We start from the raw sequence: 17,154 nt of genomic DNA on the forward strand, positions 1-17,154 counted from the left end.
CAATTCCTGTGTGTGCGTGCAGGGTTCCCCAAGATCCATCTCCTGATGGGACCCTGCCCAGTGTCACCAAACCCACCTAGGGAGCAAGAGTGCAAGCATGGGACAGCGTACGGAGGCCTGTAACGATTACCTAGATCCAGTGGCCTTTGACCTTCCCAAACTGGAGACCCGCCTTGAACCTCAATTGGCTCACTTTGAATTTTTTAACTGATATATTACGTTTACGTCTACCATATCAGAACATTTATGCCACTCCTCTTTTTCTCCTTTGCTCTTTCTACATTTTACTTTTCCCATCTTTTGTTTTCCCTCTTGTGCTGCTCTGACCTCCTCCCTGAGCCAATTGAAGGCTTTGTGCATCCTAACACAGGCAAGCTGTCAACGAACGAAACCCTGGCACATCCCCCCTCTTACCTCCTCCTCACTATCAGTCTTTACACCATCATGTTTTATGGCCTACTACAGCAACACACACACACACACACACACATACCCCAACACCTGTCAGGTTTTATATACTTAATGCTACTGCGCACCAGTGGAGTTTTTCCCTTGCTCTCCTGGGCCTCAGTTCAGAGGGAAGGGGGTTATTTCACGCCATACCACCTTCCACCAGTTCCCACTGCCTTGTAAACTTTTTAGGGTAGTCAGGGAGGCCTTTAAATGCTTCTAAGTGGCATGAGGCGTGGCATGAGGTTTCCTCCCTTCCGGGTCCTAGCTTTTAGGGAGATATGTCAGTATTGCCCCGGTATCAGTGTCACACCAGCCCACAAGCTGTTTCTCCTTCCTTGTTGCCTCAGGCAACAGTTTTATTTACTTATTTATTTCATTTCTATACCGCCCAATAGAATTAAAACCATAGTGCACAGCGTAAAATATAATACGAGAGCTTGAAACTGCAGGACAAAAGTACAACCAGAATAAAACCAAACGTAATGCAGAGATTTAAAATGCAGATTTTAAACAGCAGAGATAAAAGACTAGGATAGTAAGTTGCTAAAATACTGGGAAAATAAAAAGGTCTTCACCTGATGTTGGAAAGAGTACAATAGGTGCCAGGCAAACCTCTCTAGGGAGTGCATTCCACAGCCAGGTTGCCACAGCAGAGAAGACCCTCCTCCTGATAACCCAGTTTCCCCCTATGTGGCTTCAACTACTACTTTAGGCAGCTCCTTTCCTCAGTTCTCAGTTTTTGGGGGCTGGGGTGGGGTGTCTTCAGGGCTGGCTGGGGTTTGAAGCTGGGACAGTAATACCCAAAGAAATGTACAGGCCATCATGATGTCAGTGTTTCCAGATTTTCCCATATTTGGCCAACAGCTCTCCATGGGGAAAGCCCACCACCAGCATTTAGGGAAACCCACAACGTGTGCATGGAGAAAGTGCCACTGTCAAATTAAATTATTCTGCGATAGTTTAGTCACTGATGCTCCCTTCGTCCTGGTTCTGTGCTGCGAATCCAGTGTTGGTTACATGCCTGAAAATGTGTAACCAAGAACCACATAGGATGACTTGGATCTCACCAACGCAGCATCTCCGCGACTACAAATTCTGTGGCTCCTCAAAGCAGAGTGTACTTGCCTTCAAGAAATACGTGGCTGCAAAGGGTTAAGTGGCCATCTTTTCACAGTCTCCATTGTCATTCTGCTACGCTTTTTTTGGTGTGTGTGTGTGTGTGTGTGCGTGTCAGCTGTCAAATTCTAGCCGGGATTGTAGAAAGAGAATATCCTAGATTGTTGTCAATGAGATCTTTGCTAGCCTGGAAGAAACAGGCCAGCAAACAGGCTGGACAAAAGCTGAGAGTTAGTGGTAGGATCAGCTAGAGATGTCAGAAATGCCTCAAGAAAAGAAGGGACCTTTTCCTCCAGGGAGAACCTGATGTTCATAGTAGGGTCTACTCAGAGCATGGGGTTATCCCTGGAAGTAAGGGTAGATGGTCAGCTGGTTGGGGTCCCACAGTGGTTCAGGACATATAAAAGGAAGGACTTCTTCACACACAGCGTATAGTTAAACTAGGGAATTTGCTACCACAAGATGTAGTGATGGCCACCAATTTGGAAGGCTTTAAAAGGGGGATGTATAAATTCCTGGAGGAGGAGGCCATCAGTGGCTACTAATCCTGATGGCTATGTGCTGCCTCTAGTATCAGAGGCAGTAAGCCTGTATGCACCAGTTGCTAGGGAACATGGGTAGGCTGTTGCTGTTGCACCATGTCCTGCTTGTTCACCCCTGGCCGACAGCTAGTTGGCCACTGTGTGAACAGAGTGCTGGACTAGATGGATCCTTGGTCTGATCCCGCATCAGGGCTCTTATGTTCTTGATCGCCACAAAGGACAACTGCAGACTGACCATGCACCCTTAAAACAGGCTTTGCGATGGCTGGCTATGCTGAAACCTCCAACCAATTTCCTAAAGAGGGACCACATGGATATGGCTGTAGAAACACAACGTAGTACCTTAAAACTATAGATAGATAATATACTAACAACAACAACTATTAATAATATATTAATTATCTAGACAGATAGTTAGATTTGATTAAGGATAATTAGAGCAAAGGAAGTGACTTTTATTCCATTCACTTGCATGCAAGGAGCGTGAATGGGCTGCGTTAGCCTTGGCCCATAGCATTTTCCTGTCTCGAGCATTCACTTGAACAGTCTGTCGAGCCTAGAGCTAACTGAGCCTAGAGCTAATCTCGTTTTCTCGAACCCTGGGCAGGGTTCAGGACTGACCATTATGCTGCTAGGAGTGCATGCTCTTGGGTGTAGAAGGTGGAGGTACGGTGTTGCGCAAATGCACACCTTGGTTTTAATTGTGATACCTTGATGCTGTCGCTAGAAGGGGTCCTTATGGCTTGTTTGCCACTAAGCAATGAGTCCAGCGTTCAGTCATAACTGAAGTCTGATCTCTGCTACGAGAGCCAGTGTGGTTCAGTGGCTAGAGAAGTTCATCCCCTTCTGATGGCCAGATGTACAGCTCCTAGCGCTTCTGATCAAAAGACATTGTGCGGCTCTGAAGTCTTTCCCTCTTCCATGGATTTTAATGTGGTAGGAGAAAAGGAGGATGAAGCAGTGGGGAAAGACAGAAGGGTCACAAATGGAAGCTAACGATATCTGGACACCCACCCACCCTGTACAACCCTAGCGTGTGTTGGTGTGTGCTCAGACATACACTGTGTTTCAGTGTAATGAATACTCTTAAGAGTTCTGATTTAATTTCTCCTTCACGACAACTCTGTGAGGTAGATTAGGCTAATGACGACTCGCCCCAGGGGCCTCCATTTTGCTTCGCAGCTAAATGGGGATTTGAACCGGTTTGTTTAAAATCAAGGCAGCAGAATCAGACAAAAAAAATGGAGAGCATCCAAAATAAACGGACGGAAAAGAAGGAACAAGTCTCGGGATGTAGGGAAAAAAAGTTTCATTCTTTGGAGTAGCCCCAGAAAATAAAACTTTGTTTTCCCACATCTTGAGCTTTGTTCTCTCATTCCCCTAGAGTCAAGGCATGGCATTCTAAACCAGGAATGGGCAACTTGTGCCCTTCAGGCTTAATTTCAAGTCCCCCACCCCCAGTGAAAGGTCAATTGAGACCGCTGGCGAGAGCAATCTGTCCCTCTTCCAGCAGCCCTCTAGGCATGGAGAACACTGCTCCACATTGGCCCATAGTTGTTCCTTTTACTGTTGCCATTATGAGCTTTCTAGTCCGTAGTTGATCATATGTCATAACGCAGGGGTGGGGAACCTCAGGCCCATGGGCCGAAACTGGCCCTCCTTTCTCCCAATGGTTTGCCAGCTTTTACGCGGTCCGTCCCCAACCCCAGCCCAGTTCTAAAAGGTTGAAATGCTCTCCTAAGGGCTTAGTTACTGGCAGTAGGAGTGTTAAGCTAAAATATGCTGGTGTTTTGGGTACACCCTTTCCCCTTTGGCCCCACCCCCTACTGGAATGTGGCCCCTGAGAGCTTCTCCAAAATGGCCCTTGGCCCTCGGACTGAACGTGGTTGCCCACCCCATCCTAATGCGACGAGGCCAGTACATGAAAAAAATTAACTGATACATGTGGATCCCTTTTCCTCCCCCTCCCCTTTCTCTTCCCTTCCCTTCCTGTTCTGAACAATGTTGTGCCCTAGTGCCCACAAGACGAAATGTCAGAATCTGGGCAGTCCTCCGCAGCCGCTACGCCCAGCACTACGGGCACCAAATCCAACACGCCCACCTCATCGGTGCCCTCGGCTGCCGTCACCCCCCTGAACGAGAGCCTTCAGCCCATGAATGACTACATCACGTCGAAGAACAACAAGCGGTCGCGGGAGAAGCGGAACAGCCGGAACATGGAAGTCCAGGTCGCCCAGGAGACAAGGAACGTGAGCATAGGTACTGGTGGCTGATAGGACTTCCTGCTTCTTGGCATCCTAAAATGCTTATGTTTGGGCGTTAACATGCCAAAAAGAAATCCTTAATCCCATATTGCCAGGGCTTTGAATATCCTGTGGGTTTGGCACAAGTGCAACATTTCAAAGCTAGCATCTTTGAACGTCTCGTTTCCTTTGAAAAAGGATCCATGAAGAGATAAATCAATGCCTCCTAGACAGCGTCTGGTGGGCCATGGGGTAGCTTGGATTCCTGGTTCCAAGGTCAGAGACATCACTTCAACCTCGGATCCAAGAGTCCGACCTTGCTGGCCCCTTCCGCTCGCAGCTGGTGCAGAGGAAACTGCAACAGCTGCCTCTACAAGGTCACAGAGGAGGGAAATGTGGGGTGGTTCTATGGGTGGGGAGGAGGCAAGGGAGGTCTGCTTATGAAGAATCCTCCGTCCTTCCCAGCCTCCTTCCCTCCCACTTCAGAGAGCTCCAGCTAGATGGGTGAAAAAGCCCGTCTAGCAAAAATGCAGAGAGGGAGGAGCATGGAGGTAAAAGTTGCTTCTGCACACCTCCCATTCAGCATAGGATGCCCGTCAGCCTCCGAATTCAGAGGGCTGACAGGCATCCTGATATTTACTTGTTTCATTTATATCCCATCTCCTCCTCCAAGGAGGCCAAAGTGACGTACGTGATCCTCCTCTCCATTTTATCCTCACAACAACAACCCTGTGTGGTAGGTTAGGCTGAGAGTCAGTGACTGGCCCAAAGTCACCCAGTGAGCTTCATAGTCGAGTGGGGACTTGAACCTAGAGCTCCCTAGTCCCAGTTCAACATGCTAACCACTGCACCACAGTAGAGGGGCAGGTGGACGGGGCTTCGTCACCCGCTTAATACTGCTCATCTGCTCAGCCTAGGAGGAGTCAGAGGAAAATATCCTACCCCTTTTTAAAACCATGCCTTTCCCAATTCCAAGGGCGTTGTCGGTTTTCTGGAGCACAAATGCTTCCCTTCCCTTCTTCCATCCTACAGGAATGGGCAGCAGCGACGAGGGCTCAGATTTTCAAGATATCGACTCTACTCCAGAGCTGGACATGAGTCAGGATCCCCGGCTGGAGCGTTCAGGGAACAGGTGGGAAATGCATTTATGGCAGATGCCCCCCCTTTCACTGGGCAAGCGATCCAGCCTTTGGTGTGGCCTGGCGTTGAAGGATCATAAAGGGCCTCCCTGGGCCAGGTTCAGAAGACACCTTAAAGTTTAAACCCTGCTGGTTAAGGCTTTTGGTTAAGCAGCAGGGTTTAAGGCGTCTTGTGCGTTTTGCTAAACCCTGCTCACTCACTAACCCCAGTCGGACCGTCTGCAGCAGGGTTAGCGGCTCTAGCCATGGCTTAAAGTGTTGCGTGCGACAGCACGGCTTGTGGTTAGGGCTAACCCCAGAGAACCACAGTTCCACGAGCCACAGAGCTTGAAGTGTCGTCTGAACAGGCCGCCCATTTATAACGAAACCACAACTGTGCCTATTTCCAAGTAAAATAGGCAAGGAAAATGCAGTATGTAGCAGAGAAATGGAGGGTGGGGCTGGGGGAAGGATAATTAGCCACATCTCCTCGCTGCAACAATCTATTTTTCTCACCACTGGGATGCTCTTGATTATATATACCGCATGCAAGTTCACAACGCTGTACAAACTGAAATAATCACAGGGAAACTACAGAGAAAAGGGGGGAATGGGAATTCTATACTGGTTTTAGCTTGATTAATAGTTTAATTTGTTTTTATGCGTAGCCCTAAACAGTATGTTCAGCAACGTCATGTGGTATAGCCCTCCTTTGGAATGTACCACTTCATGGTTGCAGGTGAGGAACTGCGTGTGTGAGTGCCTCCCCCATGTTAATACTCCCTGCACATGAAAAGCTAGCCTGTCAAGGAGGGTGTTCGCTAGCCTAGCTTTCCCTCTAACATGTTAGGAATTTTTTGTACAGGGAGATTTTTGTGACTGAAGTGGTACAGCCTGAGCAGGAAAGCTGCTGTTCCCTACCTGCAGTCTGAAGTGTTACAGTCCAGCAAAGGACAGTTCAGAACACGTAGAGGGCTCCAATTTTTATTCTTTTTGGGTTGCTCTTTTGGGTGATAACGATGGGTGGCTTGCAGTGCCAATAAAGGAAAGTGCAAATATTGCCAGACGCAACATTTCTATGTTTTTTCTCCTTGCACAACAGCCCCACGCAGGGGATTGTGAACAAAGCGTTTGGCATCAACACCGACTCCCTGTATACCGAACTTACCGAAGTGGGCTCGGAGGCCATTGGGGACGTGGACGAAGGAGCCGACCTGTTAGGTAAAGGATGCTTAAAGAGCGCCACTTTTAAAATGCTTAACTTCTTTATCTTCACAACAATCCTTTGAGTAGATCAGGTTAAGCGATCATGACTTGGGTAAAGAGCTGGAGAAGATTCAGCTAGCTTGGCCTTCTCCAACCTGGGACTCTCCGAATGTGTTGGACTACAACTCCCAGAATTGGCTGGGGATTCTGGGAAATGTAGTCCCAGACATTTGGAGACACAAGGGACAGGATCTAACCTTAGTCCTATGTAGAGAAAACTCGTTTTAATGAAAGGAACATCAGTTAGTTAGTTATGACTAACTTAAGTCTCATTCAGGTCAGTGGGTCTACTCTTCATAGGACTAACACTGGATACTCCCCCAGGTTGGAGAAGGCTGAGCCAGATCAATTGACTCTTTACAGCCTAGAGAAGAGGCAGAGATTACAGTGACCAGATAAGCTTGTACCCAGATTAACTATTCATCCTAACAAACGTTGGAATGTACGAAAATAAGAAAAGATCACTTACTTAGCAGAGCTCTGTGCAATCTGTAGAATTTTCTGGCCTGTATAAATCATGCAGCTTGAAACATATTTGCATGATTCCTTTTTGCATTTTTTAAAAAATTAATTCACCTAATTTGTTCTTTCCCGTTGTGGAGATTGGAAAATAGCTATGCAAAGCCCTGAGGCCTTCCTGTCCTCTGGCTGCTGGGAATCCTACTCATCCCATATTTGGGATTTCGGGATTTCGCCAGAGATTGTCTTCACCCACCTAGTGCCCTCTTGATCTTCAATTCCGATCAATCCCCGGCAGCGTGGCTAATGGTCAGGAATTCTGGGAATTGTAGTCCAAAACATCTGGAGGGTACCAGGTTGGGGAAGGCTTGCCTACCCACATGCAAGCAGTTTCCCTGCACCCTTAATAATAAGAACTAGAAAATAAAACAAAAACGTGAAAGTGATCTTCCCAGCAAGCAGAATTCTGGCAATTGACATGTGTTGAAGTTATATGAATTTGTTACCCAGTATGGACTGCTAAGCACTTCCTACAAGGAGATGAACAAGCAACAGGGAGATCAGTTAATAAGCACAGAACTGAAATACAGACATATCAGAGCAAATCAGTCTTAATTAGCGTTGACTTCCAGCCTTTTAATTTTCTTCTCTTTTGATTCCTTGTCACCTGAGTGCTTTTGTACACTCAAGTTCATCCTCACAGCCACAGGGTCGTTTCTGCCTACCCCGCAACATTCTCACTCAGCAATGCTACGCCATATATCACTTATTTATTTCATCATTATTTCATTTGTTAATTTTATATCCTGTCCTTCCATTGGAGCGAACACAAGGCAGCAAACCAAACGATGATTTGATAAAAACAGTAATTATACTAAAGCAGGACTGAACTCTGAACTCTCCTATCCCCTGAATTTTTGCTCCCCTGTTTGTGGGTGATGAATTTGGGGGGTACGGGGGCATTTCTCTGAGGCTTATTTCAAGGGGGACAAAAAATTCACCCATAGGTTCTGTTGCGGGATTGGGGAGAACTCACCATTTAGCAGCAGCCTTGGGTACCTTTTCCCTACTTTTTTAATGTGTCCCACTGGTGCCCCAGAACAATGTTGCATCCGGGCATTATTTGGGGCTGAGTCACCAAAAGGAGAACTTTGACATTGCTGCTGCTCACACCTTGCAGCGGCAGTAACAAAGAAAAAGACACAAAGCAAGCAATTGTGAACCGCCCAGAGAGCTTCGGCTATTGGGCGGTATAGAAATGTAATAAATAAATAAATATAAATAAATAAATAAGCCCCCCACTGCCTCTGCTAATGGTGATTTAGTCTCCTAAACCGCATCCACCACGCTGGCAGCAAATTTTGCATCCCTGAAAAGCTCAGAAAAATGGCCCCCCTTATTGTGGCGGCTCAATTTTTTTCAGCCATCTCCTCGTTGTACTCAAAGTACTTACAGCTCAGGCCTAAATAAAAAAAAACAGCTTGAGGCAACGGAGGCAGTGAAATAAGTCGGGATATGTGTGCTATGAATTTCTCTGCCCTCCCCTGACCGCTTCTTTTTGTGTCAAGCAAGGGTGGACAACTGGTGGCCCTCGGGATGTTTTTGGCCAACAACTCCCATCAGCCCTAGCCAATGGTAAGGGATAATGGGAGTCGTAGGCTAAAGCATGACGAGGCCTCCCTAGCCTCACTTTTCATGTGAATGGGGCAGATGCGTGGCTGAAACATACACGGCTGCCTCATCCCCAAGGTATTTTTATACATCATCCAGTCAAAGGCTGTGTTCGGACAACACAAGAGTCAGTGGTGAGTTAATAGTCAACTCCCTGGTTGGTTATTGATGGGGTACTCCCCACACGACATGGTTAATCTTTGTAAACCGCCCAGAGAGCTTTGGCTATGGGGCAGTATATAAATGTAAATAATAATAATAATAATAATAATAATAATAATAATAATCTGTGATGTGGATTAAGGCCAGCAACGAGTTGACTATTAGTCAACTATGTGTTTGATTGACACCTCCTTTGCCCTCTCTCCCCTCCTCAGTCCTCCCACTGGTATCCCATCAGCCATTGCGTGTTCCGCCGGCTGGACTTGCCAGGGCACTCTGCAGTTGCCGGAAATAACCAACTGCGTGTGACAAAATAGTCCACGGTGCCCAACAGACAACACAATAACCAGCAGTTGTTCAAATAATCACTTCTGCACAGTGTTGGTTATTTGAGTTGGTTATTTCTGACGAATAACTAACCGTGGCATGAAAAAGTCCCAACAGACAGCACAATAACCAAGCGTTGGCTAGTTTACCCACCATTGACTAGCCCACTGTTGGGTACCGTGTTGTCTGAACCCAGTCAGAGTTTAGAAGGGAGGGGCGACTTGCCAATTAACAACAGCAGGGGCTTCTGGGAGGACGTGGAGCGGGTTGGGCGGGGAGACAACGCCATTTTACTTCTAGGTGGCTCGGCTGTTTTGGAGCCTAAAGCTTTCTTTCCCTCAGCTGAGAGGGAATCTTTGGCGACATGGGAGGCCCCAAAGGATGCGCAAGTTGGTAAGTTTTGACGCACTGCCTTTCTGAAAGGAGCCGAGATTCAGTTCAGAGCTTAACACTGGATTGTTGAAGCCGGTCTGCTCGGGTTGCGGCCCGCCAAGCCAAGCACGGCCCACCAGTGTTCCATGCGGCCCATCCATAAGCCACCTGCTTTTACGGCTTTCCCTACAACCGCGAAAGGGGAGAGGCTGCAGCTCAGTGGTAGAAGTATTGAGGCATATATGCAGCCGGTCCCAGGTTCGATCCAGGGCACTTCCCATTGAAACAATCAGGTGGAAGGGGACGGGGAAAACCTCTTTCTGAAACGCTGGAGAGCTGCTGCCAAACAGAGCAAGCAACACTAGGCTGGATGGACTTGCAGTCTGACCTGAGATAAGGCAGATTTCTAGGTTTTTAAAGTGTGGATATCAGGTTCCTGGTGGGCCACGATCCATAGCTGCTGAGCTGTGTTTGACTCGGTGGGTCTCAAGCTGTGCCATAGCCTGCTCTCATGAATGTGGGAAAGGCTAAAATGGCTTTCCCCCAAGCCGGGCCCCTCCAGACGTGTTGACTACAACGTCCATTGTCCTCAGCCGTAATGGGTGTTGAAGGCCGACATGTCTGCAGGGCGCTGGCTTGGGGGAAGGTTGAGCTAAAACATCCGGTTGACCTTTTCATTGCAAAAGAGACGGAGGGGACACCCCCCCCGAAGGGGAGCAGTCCTTGTCCTGCTGTTTTAATGGAAAGCACCGTAGGAACACCAGGTGCCATGGCGTGTTGAAACCGAGGTTTAAGTCAGGGCTTGCAGAAAGGCCTCTAGGCTCCACACCCATATTTTCATCTGAAAAACCTCCCTCTCCTTTCCCGCACTCCTAAACGTCCCCTATGTAGATTCATGCCGTTTTGCAGTCATGGCAGGTCCCGTCTTTACTATTTCATGCCTTTTGACATTGAAATGGCAAGATCATTGTTAATTTCTTTTGTTTCGTTAAAAAATAAAATATCCAGAATTTTTTTATTTTGTTGGTTTCGGTCACTGATGGACTCTTTTCTTTTTCCCCACTCCCTTCCCCCCACCCTCTCCTGTCTCTCTGTGCTTCGCTGGACATGACCCATAGGGGAGTTTTCAGGTGTGTATCTCTCCTCTGTTCAGATTCCTTGTCTGTTCCCTCCTTCATTATTGCCCCCTTTCCCCTTTCTCGAATTTTAAATTGAATGACGTGGGTATACACATGTGATACTCCCCTGCTGCTGTCCAATCACGGTTGGCTTTGCGGACGTGGTCCCGCCTTTCCCTCGTTTGATTGGCTTGCACGACTAAGGGTCCGGACCCCGTAGAACATTCTCTGCTTTTTGCTCACATGTCTTTGCTGCATCACGGTAAACCTTTTTTCTTTCTTTCTGGCTTTCTGCTGCCTCGCTCCACTCTCTCTGCTTGGACCCCTCCCTCTTTGGGACCTGGGATGGGAGCTGACCCAAAGATTTTGAGAGATCAAAGCTTCCTTCGTCTTACAGGTCCCCTGTTTTCAGTCATTTTCCTCCCTCAGGGGGGTTTGCAGACGTAGCAGAGGGTTTAGGGCTCACCACTTGCAGGAGGGGAATCGAGGTTCAGTTCTCACAGGTTTGCAAAGGATTGAGTCCTTCGAGCAGGGTTCTAGCCCAAGAGAGTCCCGGAAGTCAAAGTGCATCTTTTCTAGGTGGTCGTACAAAATCTGCTTATGTTTGGAAATGCTTAAACCAGTGGCCCCCAACCTTGGGTTCCCCAGGTGACTACAACTCCCATCAGCCTCACCCAGGATGGCCAATGGCTGGGGATGGTGGGGAGTTGCAGTCCAGCAACATTTAGGAGATCAGAGTTTGGGAACCACTGCTTTAAACAATGCTAACCAGATGGCCCAGAGCACAGTTCTGGTTACGAACAAAAGGGGAAAAGACCACTACATATGTGGGTTAGTTCCCAGCATTTTTCAAGATACTCTCTTTATCAAGGTTATCTTCGAAAGGTTCGTGGCGGCCGGGGCCTGGGGTGGACATTGCTTTGGACTGCTTCTCTTCCATCTTGTCTAAGCTGAAGCCAACTCACTTGTCCCTCTGGCCTTCTTTTGCTTCGTGGGTTCTGCAGCTGTTCTTGAAACTCTTTGTTTCATGTCCATTTCTGCTCACCTCATCTCAAAAAGGATTGTCCCAGTGCTGTAAAAATTTACTGAAAAGGGCAGCCAAATTTATGAAGGGACTGAAAGATGTTTCTCTATGAGGGACGACCGAAGCATTTGAAGTCTTTTTGAGTTTAAGGATTCAAAGGAGGACAAGACAGAGGTGGATAGAGGGACATGTTAACTTTTGCTCATAACGATGGAGCTGAGGCTGGAATCTGGTACCCATTTACCTGGGAGCAAGCCTCATTGAACACAAATGGACTTACTTCTGAGTAGACGTGTACAGGATCACTTTACGAATTGCCTAGTCAAATGGATTGGCAGTAGATTCAGTGGGCACTGAGCATCCTCAGCGGGCGCAGGATGCCGGCTGCCTTTTTTTGTGATGTGTATTGGGTGGGGGTCGGAAACTGGAAAAATGGGAGGGTGGAGCATGGAATGGAGTATGCTAGCAGAGGACATGGCATGCTGGCTGGCATCCTGAACTGTGCGCTGCAACATTTTTTTGCAGACCCCACTTGTCAACTGGTATAAGCCATGATGATGAAATGGAGCCTCTGCATTCAAGGGCAGCTTTGAGTAGCAGCTGCTTGAGACCACGGGGCAGACGGCGAGAGGGTTGTTACCGCCATGACCCATTTGTGCACTTTCCAGAAACGGAGTTGGATCCAGAGCAAGTTAGTCGCGCTTGAAGTCCCGTTGAAAACAGTGGGACTTCAGCGAGTTAAAATGACAAGCTTTTCCGCATTGATTTTAGGATCCAACCCAGTGCCTTTAGATGGACTTTTAGGCCCTTTCTACACCTAAGGATTATCCCAGGAAAATGGAGGGACCGTCCCTGCCTGCTTCCAGGTTCCCCTGTGTGTCATTTGCATGCACACGGATGATCCCAGAATGATCCCGGAGAAAAAGGCAGGTGTAGTAATAGCCTCTGTCTAATCCAGCAGGGATGCTCTTATGTTCTTAACTCTGACCCAGTTTTAGATCTCGGTATCCACGTAATGCAAAAGTGGGGAGTTGGTGGCCCTCTAGACTCCATAACTCCCATGAGCCTGTTGGGGATGATGGGGTTTGTAGTCCAAGGCCATCTGGAGGGCCACAGGTTCTCTTCCCCCACCCCCCTTCCCCCCAACCTAATGGAACAGAGTGAAGGTACCCCTTGCTGAGGGTGATTGAGCTTTTCAACCTCCAAGGGGCGGCGTGCTGTTCACGCGCAGCAGCTCACCACGCAGGTCGGATGGTTTCTCTGCATTCCAATGTGCAGAAAAGATGAAGGAAAAGTGGTGAGCCGCAGCATTTCAACTGGCAATCAACTCGTGGATTGCCGTACTTCCTCTATACAGCAAACATAATTGCAGAATTCTCCGCCGGGGAGTATAGGTCACTGAAGGGGATGGGGGTACGAGAGGCTGTCATGGCAGCCCATAAGTGGTGAGGCAAAATCTGAACGAAAGCAGGCCGCTTTGCTGCCAGTAGCGGGCTTTAGGTAGCCGGGAAGCAAGAGCCGATAGCAAAACACAGTGTTTCCAGACGGGCAGCTCCTTGCGTGACCGGCTAAAAGACGTCGTGCAGCTCTTCTGTCTTTTTCCCCTCAGTGGGTTTTCTGTGGACAGAAAAAAAGACAGGAGAGGTGATGGGAAAAGACAGGAAGTTTGCAAACGGAAGACAACATTGTTCCCCCCTTCCTTACAAACCTGTGATTTTATTTATTTATTTATTTATTACGCTTTTATACCGCCCAATAGCCGAAGCTCTCTGGGTGGTTCACAAAAATTAAATATAGAAGCTTTGTTGTCGCCAAGGCAAGTTCCTGGCCTGACCTGTCTGTATGTTGTCTTTGCCTCGGGGTGACTCCGAACCCACACTGCGTCTGTTATACGACGCAGCCGCTGATTCGGAGCCACTCTGAAGTAAAGGGCCGAAGATGTGGAGCCAAAAAGCTGGAGACTTACCCCGACTTTTCCTGCCCGACTGAGGTCAGCCCCGTCTGTCCTCGCTTGGGCGCTGCTCTGGGGGGCATTCCCGGGTGGAAGGGGACCTGCCATTGGTCGGCGGAAGCCGCGGGAAGGGGAGGGAGCAGGGCAGTGAGCTTAATAACTTGGTACCACCCTGCACCAACTTGATGCCGTGAAGACAGCCCCCTGGAAGCCTTCGTACATCAGAGGGCCGCTCATCCATTCCACCAGTATACGAGGCATTGGTCAGTCTATATTCTGAAGAGCAGAGTTGAGGAAGCCGTTACTGCCCAGGGAAGGGTTTGGCCTCTAGTCCCAATGGGTTCTTGGTTCTAGTCCCAGCAGCTTCTGACAAGCGTTGACCTCCTGTTACTAGGAGGTTTCATTTTCCGATTTTCTCTGGCAATCCCGCCCCCTCTCCCATGGTACAGTATCCCTCGTGCTCTGCTTTTATGGTTAAGTCACCTCTGAGCTGCCCTTTTTTTTTTTTTTTTAGGGCATTGGCTGATATCCGTGATAATACTTAACAAGTGCAGTATTTAAAGTGTTGATGGTAGAAAAAGCGTCTCACAAAATCCACCGGAATCACTCTTTGGTCCAGGTGGCGGCATTAGCTACTGTGGGAAGCAGGATGCTAAACTGGATGAACCTTAGGTCTGATCCAGCGGGGTTCTTCTTATGTCCCAGTTGTTGCTTATCTTAAAAGCAGTGGTGGAACATTTTGAGGGGAGACAGCGCAGGGGTGGCTCGAAAGCTTTCTACAGGTACCTGAAATCAGGCATGGGGTGGTTGTCTGTAGAAGGGGGGGGGGACAACCGGCAACCCTGGACTTAACTTAGAAAGCCCTCTGCAGAGGAGCAGTTCAAACAACTGGCAATGGCAAGCAACCTGCTGGGCATGGAGGTGTGTGTGTGGGGGGGGGGAGAGAAAAATAGGTTGCAGAGGAAAAAAAGAGAAGGGTGGCAGAGAGGGGGAAGGGGTGGCAGAGAGGGAAGGGAAGGGGTGGCAGAGAAAAAGAGAGAAGGGTGGCAGAGAGAAAGGGAAGGGGTGGCAGAGAAAAAGAGAGAAGGGTGGCAGAGAGAAAGGGAAGGGGTGGCAGAGAAAAAGAGAGAAGGGTGGCAGAGAGGGAAGGGAAGGCGTGGCAGAGAAAAAGAGAGAAGGGTGGCAGGGAAGGGAAGGGGTGGCAGAGAAAAAGAGAGAAGGGTGGCAGAGAAAAAGAGAGAAGGATGGCAGAGAGAAAGGGAAGAGGTGGCAGAGAAAAAGAGAGAAGGGTGGCAGAGAGAAAGGGAAGGGGTGGCAGAGAAAAAGAGAGAAGGGTGGCAGAGAGAAAGGGAAGGGGTGGCAGAGAAAAAGAGAAGGGTGGCAGAGAGGGAAGAGGTGGCAGAGAGAGAGGGAAGGGGTGGCAGAGAGAGAGATGGGTTACAGAGAAAAAAGAGAAGGGGTGGCAGAGAGAGAGAAAAGCGCTGGCCCCACCCAATGTTGGAGAGAGAGAGAAAAGCGCTGGGCCCACCCAGTCTTGGCTTCAGCTCCCCCCCCCAAGCACTGGCATGTGGTTCTTGACAGACGACCTCCAAGGGGGTGCCGTCCTCGACATAAAAATGTTTCACCAAATCCTGATTTGCAGCCTTTGATGGTTATTCCAACATTACCATTCCTCTGATTCCCCCAGACAGAGTGGTAAAGCCAGACGCCACTTAAATAACCTCTTGCGGCGGCCTACGGCTTCTCCGTACACAACTGCTGTCAGTGCGGAGGAGCTGTTGAGATACTGTGGTCTAAATCCACTCAGGGCCTCTTTATTCTTAGCAGACCCTGTTTTTGATATTACGAACAGGCGCACTGGCATTCTCAGGGCCGAGCTGGGTTGTTTTGACAAATGAAATCAAGGACCCTCTTTAAGCTTGTTCGGTGGCCTGTGGGAGTGACCGAAAAGCAGCAAGAAAATTTACTATTTTCAATTTGATTGCAAGATGGTTTATCATGATGTGCTGCTTTGGCCACCGATAAGTGCGTGTCATCTTGGACGGGTGTGCACATTAATCTCATTACCAAAAATGGAGCATCCGGACTTCTTTCCTCCTGGGAGTGCGGCCCCTCTGGGCCTCTCCTGGTAAAGGTGGGAGTGGAGATTACTGCTGCCATGTGAAGGTTGATAATGGCCATGTTGGAAATGTTATCACAGTGTTATGTGACTTTTCTTTTTAGCAGGATCCCCCATGAACAACATGGCCATTTATCAGCGGGAAAAGGGGGGTAACGTTGGGTTGAATACAATGGTTCCCTTCCTCTAATGCAGCCTTCCTCAACCTGGGGCGCTCCAGATGTGTTGGACTACAACTCCCAGAATGCCCCAGCCAGCTCTGCTGGCTGGGGCATTCTAGGAGATGCAGTCCAACACATCTGGAGCACCCCAGGTTGAGGAAGGCTGCTCTAATGGAAGGAGACTTTTTTAAAAAATGGAGCTTTCCTATTGGAGGAAAGGAATCTTTGGCTCCAACCCAATCAAAATGGGGCACGTGGTTCCTTTCATTTGGCATTTCTCCATTCATGGTCAACCCAAGGTGGCTGTCTGTTACATAAACATGCCCAGGGAGGGGGACCTTCCCTGGCAGTAGCCCTTTTCAAAATCAGAAGGGGGCCCCTCCCACAATCCTCCCCCAGCCCCCAATTTTACCTTTGTCTCCTGTTGTCCCCCCCCCTTTTAACCTTGTCCATGCTGTCATTTTGTTTGCCTGCCATGATAGGCATAAAGGACTGTTGCCCCAGCAGAGTAGGGAACAATGGTGGCACCGGAACTCGCTGCTCGATCCATTTATTTCAAAATCTGAATCTTCCCTCCCGGTTAAGTTGGATCCAAGGGGGCAGGCAGAGAGTGGGTCTTGCTGCAGCGTAACTGGTTTCTGCACACCTACAGGCAAAGAGAGCCTCGCCGTTTTGCTGTTTACAGATTTGTATTTAATGGCTGCTTTCTCTCTCTCTCTCTCTCTCTCTCTTCTTTTCTTCCCCTTTTTCTCTCTTTTTTGTCCCTATCTCTTTCTGTGCCTCTGCTCCTCCCTCCTTTTTTCATACGGAATGACTTTCATAGTACGGGATGATTTCTTTGGTAAGGCGAAGGCCATTTTTAAACATATGGGTGTTCCACGTCCCCTTTTTTGTTCACTCAGCATCTCTTCATCCTTTCCGCCAACCTCCCACCCCCTTGGGATTTCTTGGGACTTTTGTTTCGTTTTGTTCCTGTGATGGTGATGAAGTTGCTTTGTGGAGAAGAAGTCGATCATTCTTCAATTGCCACCTTTTGGGGAAATGCGCTCTTC

At 48.6% G+C, this 17,154-nt stretch overlaps 2 protein-coding genes across 14 annotated transcripts in view; one reads left to right on the forward strand and one right to left on the reverse strand.

The window, feature by feature from the left end:
* The window catches only part of LOC134409982 (major facilitator superfamily domain-containing protein 1-like), a 319,448-nt gene that overhangs the window by 54,800 nt on the left and 247,494 nt on the right, over window positions 1–17,154 (reverse strand). The window lies entirely within an intron of this gene.
* MAPK8IP3 (mitogen-activated protein kinase 8 interacting protein 3) overlaps window positions 1–17,154 on the forward strand; it is a 72,350-nt gene that overhangs the window by 22,671 nt on the left and 32,525 nt on the right. For 4 of the 13 annotated variants that reach the window (XM_063143602.1, XM_063143612.1, XM_063143606.1 and 1 more), the window contains 5 exons: window positions 4,127–4,370; window positions 5,387–5,486; window positions 6,575–6,693; window positions 10,848–10,859; window positions 16,926–16,943. In XM_063143602.1, coding sequence (XP_062999672.1) covers window positions 4,127–4,370; window positions 5,387–5,486; window positions 6,575–6,693; window positions 10,848–10,859; window positions 16,926–16,943 — 493 coding nt within the window. The remainder of the gene's footprint in view (window positions 1–4,126; window positions 4,371–5,386; window positions 5,487–6,574; window positions 6,694–10,847; window positions 10,860–16,925; window positions 16,944–17,154) is intronic. The other 9 variants (XM_063143604.1, XM_063143615.1, XM_063143611.1 and 6 more) reach the window with 3 other exon arrangements.

The sequence above is a fragment of the Elgaria multicarinata genome, chromosome 17, assembly GCF_023053635.1.
Source record: "Elgaria multicarinata webbii isolate HBS135686 ecotype San Diego chromosome 17, rElgMul1.1.pri, whole genome shotgun sequence".
NCBI lineage: Eukaryota > Metazoa > Chordata > Lepidosauria > Squamata > Anguidae > Elgaria > Elgaria multicarinata.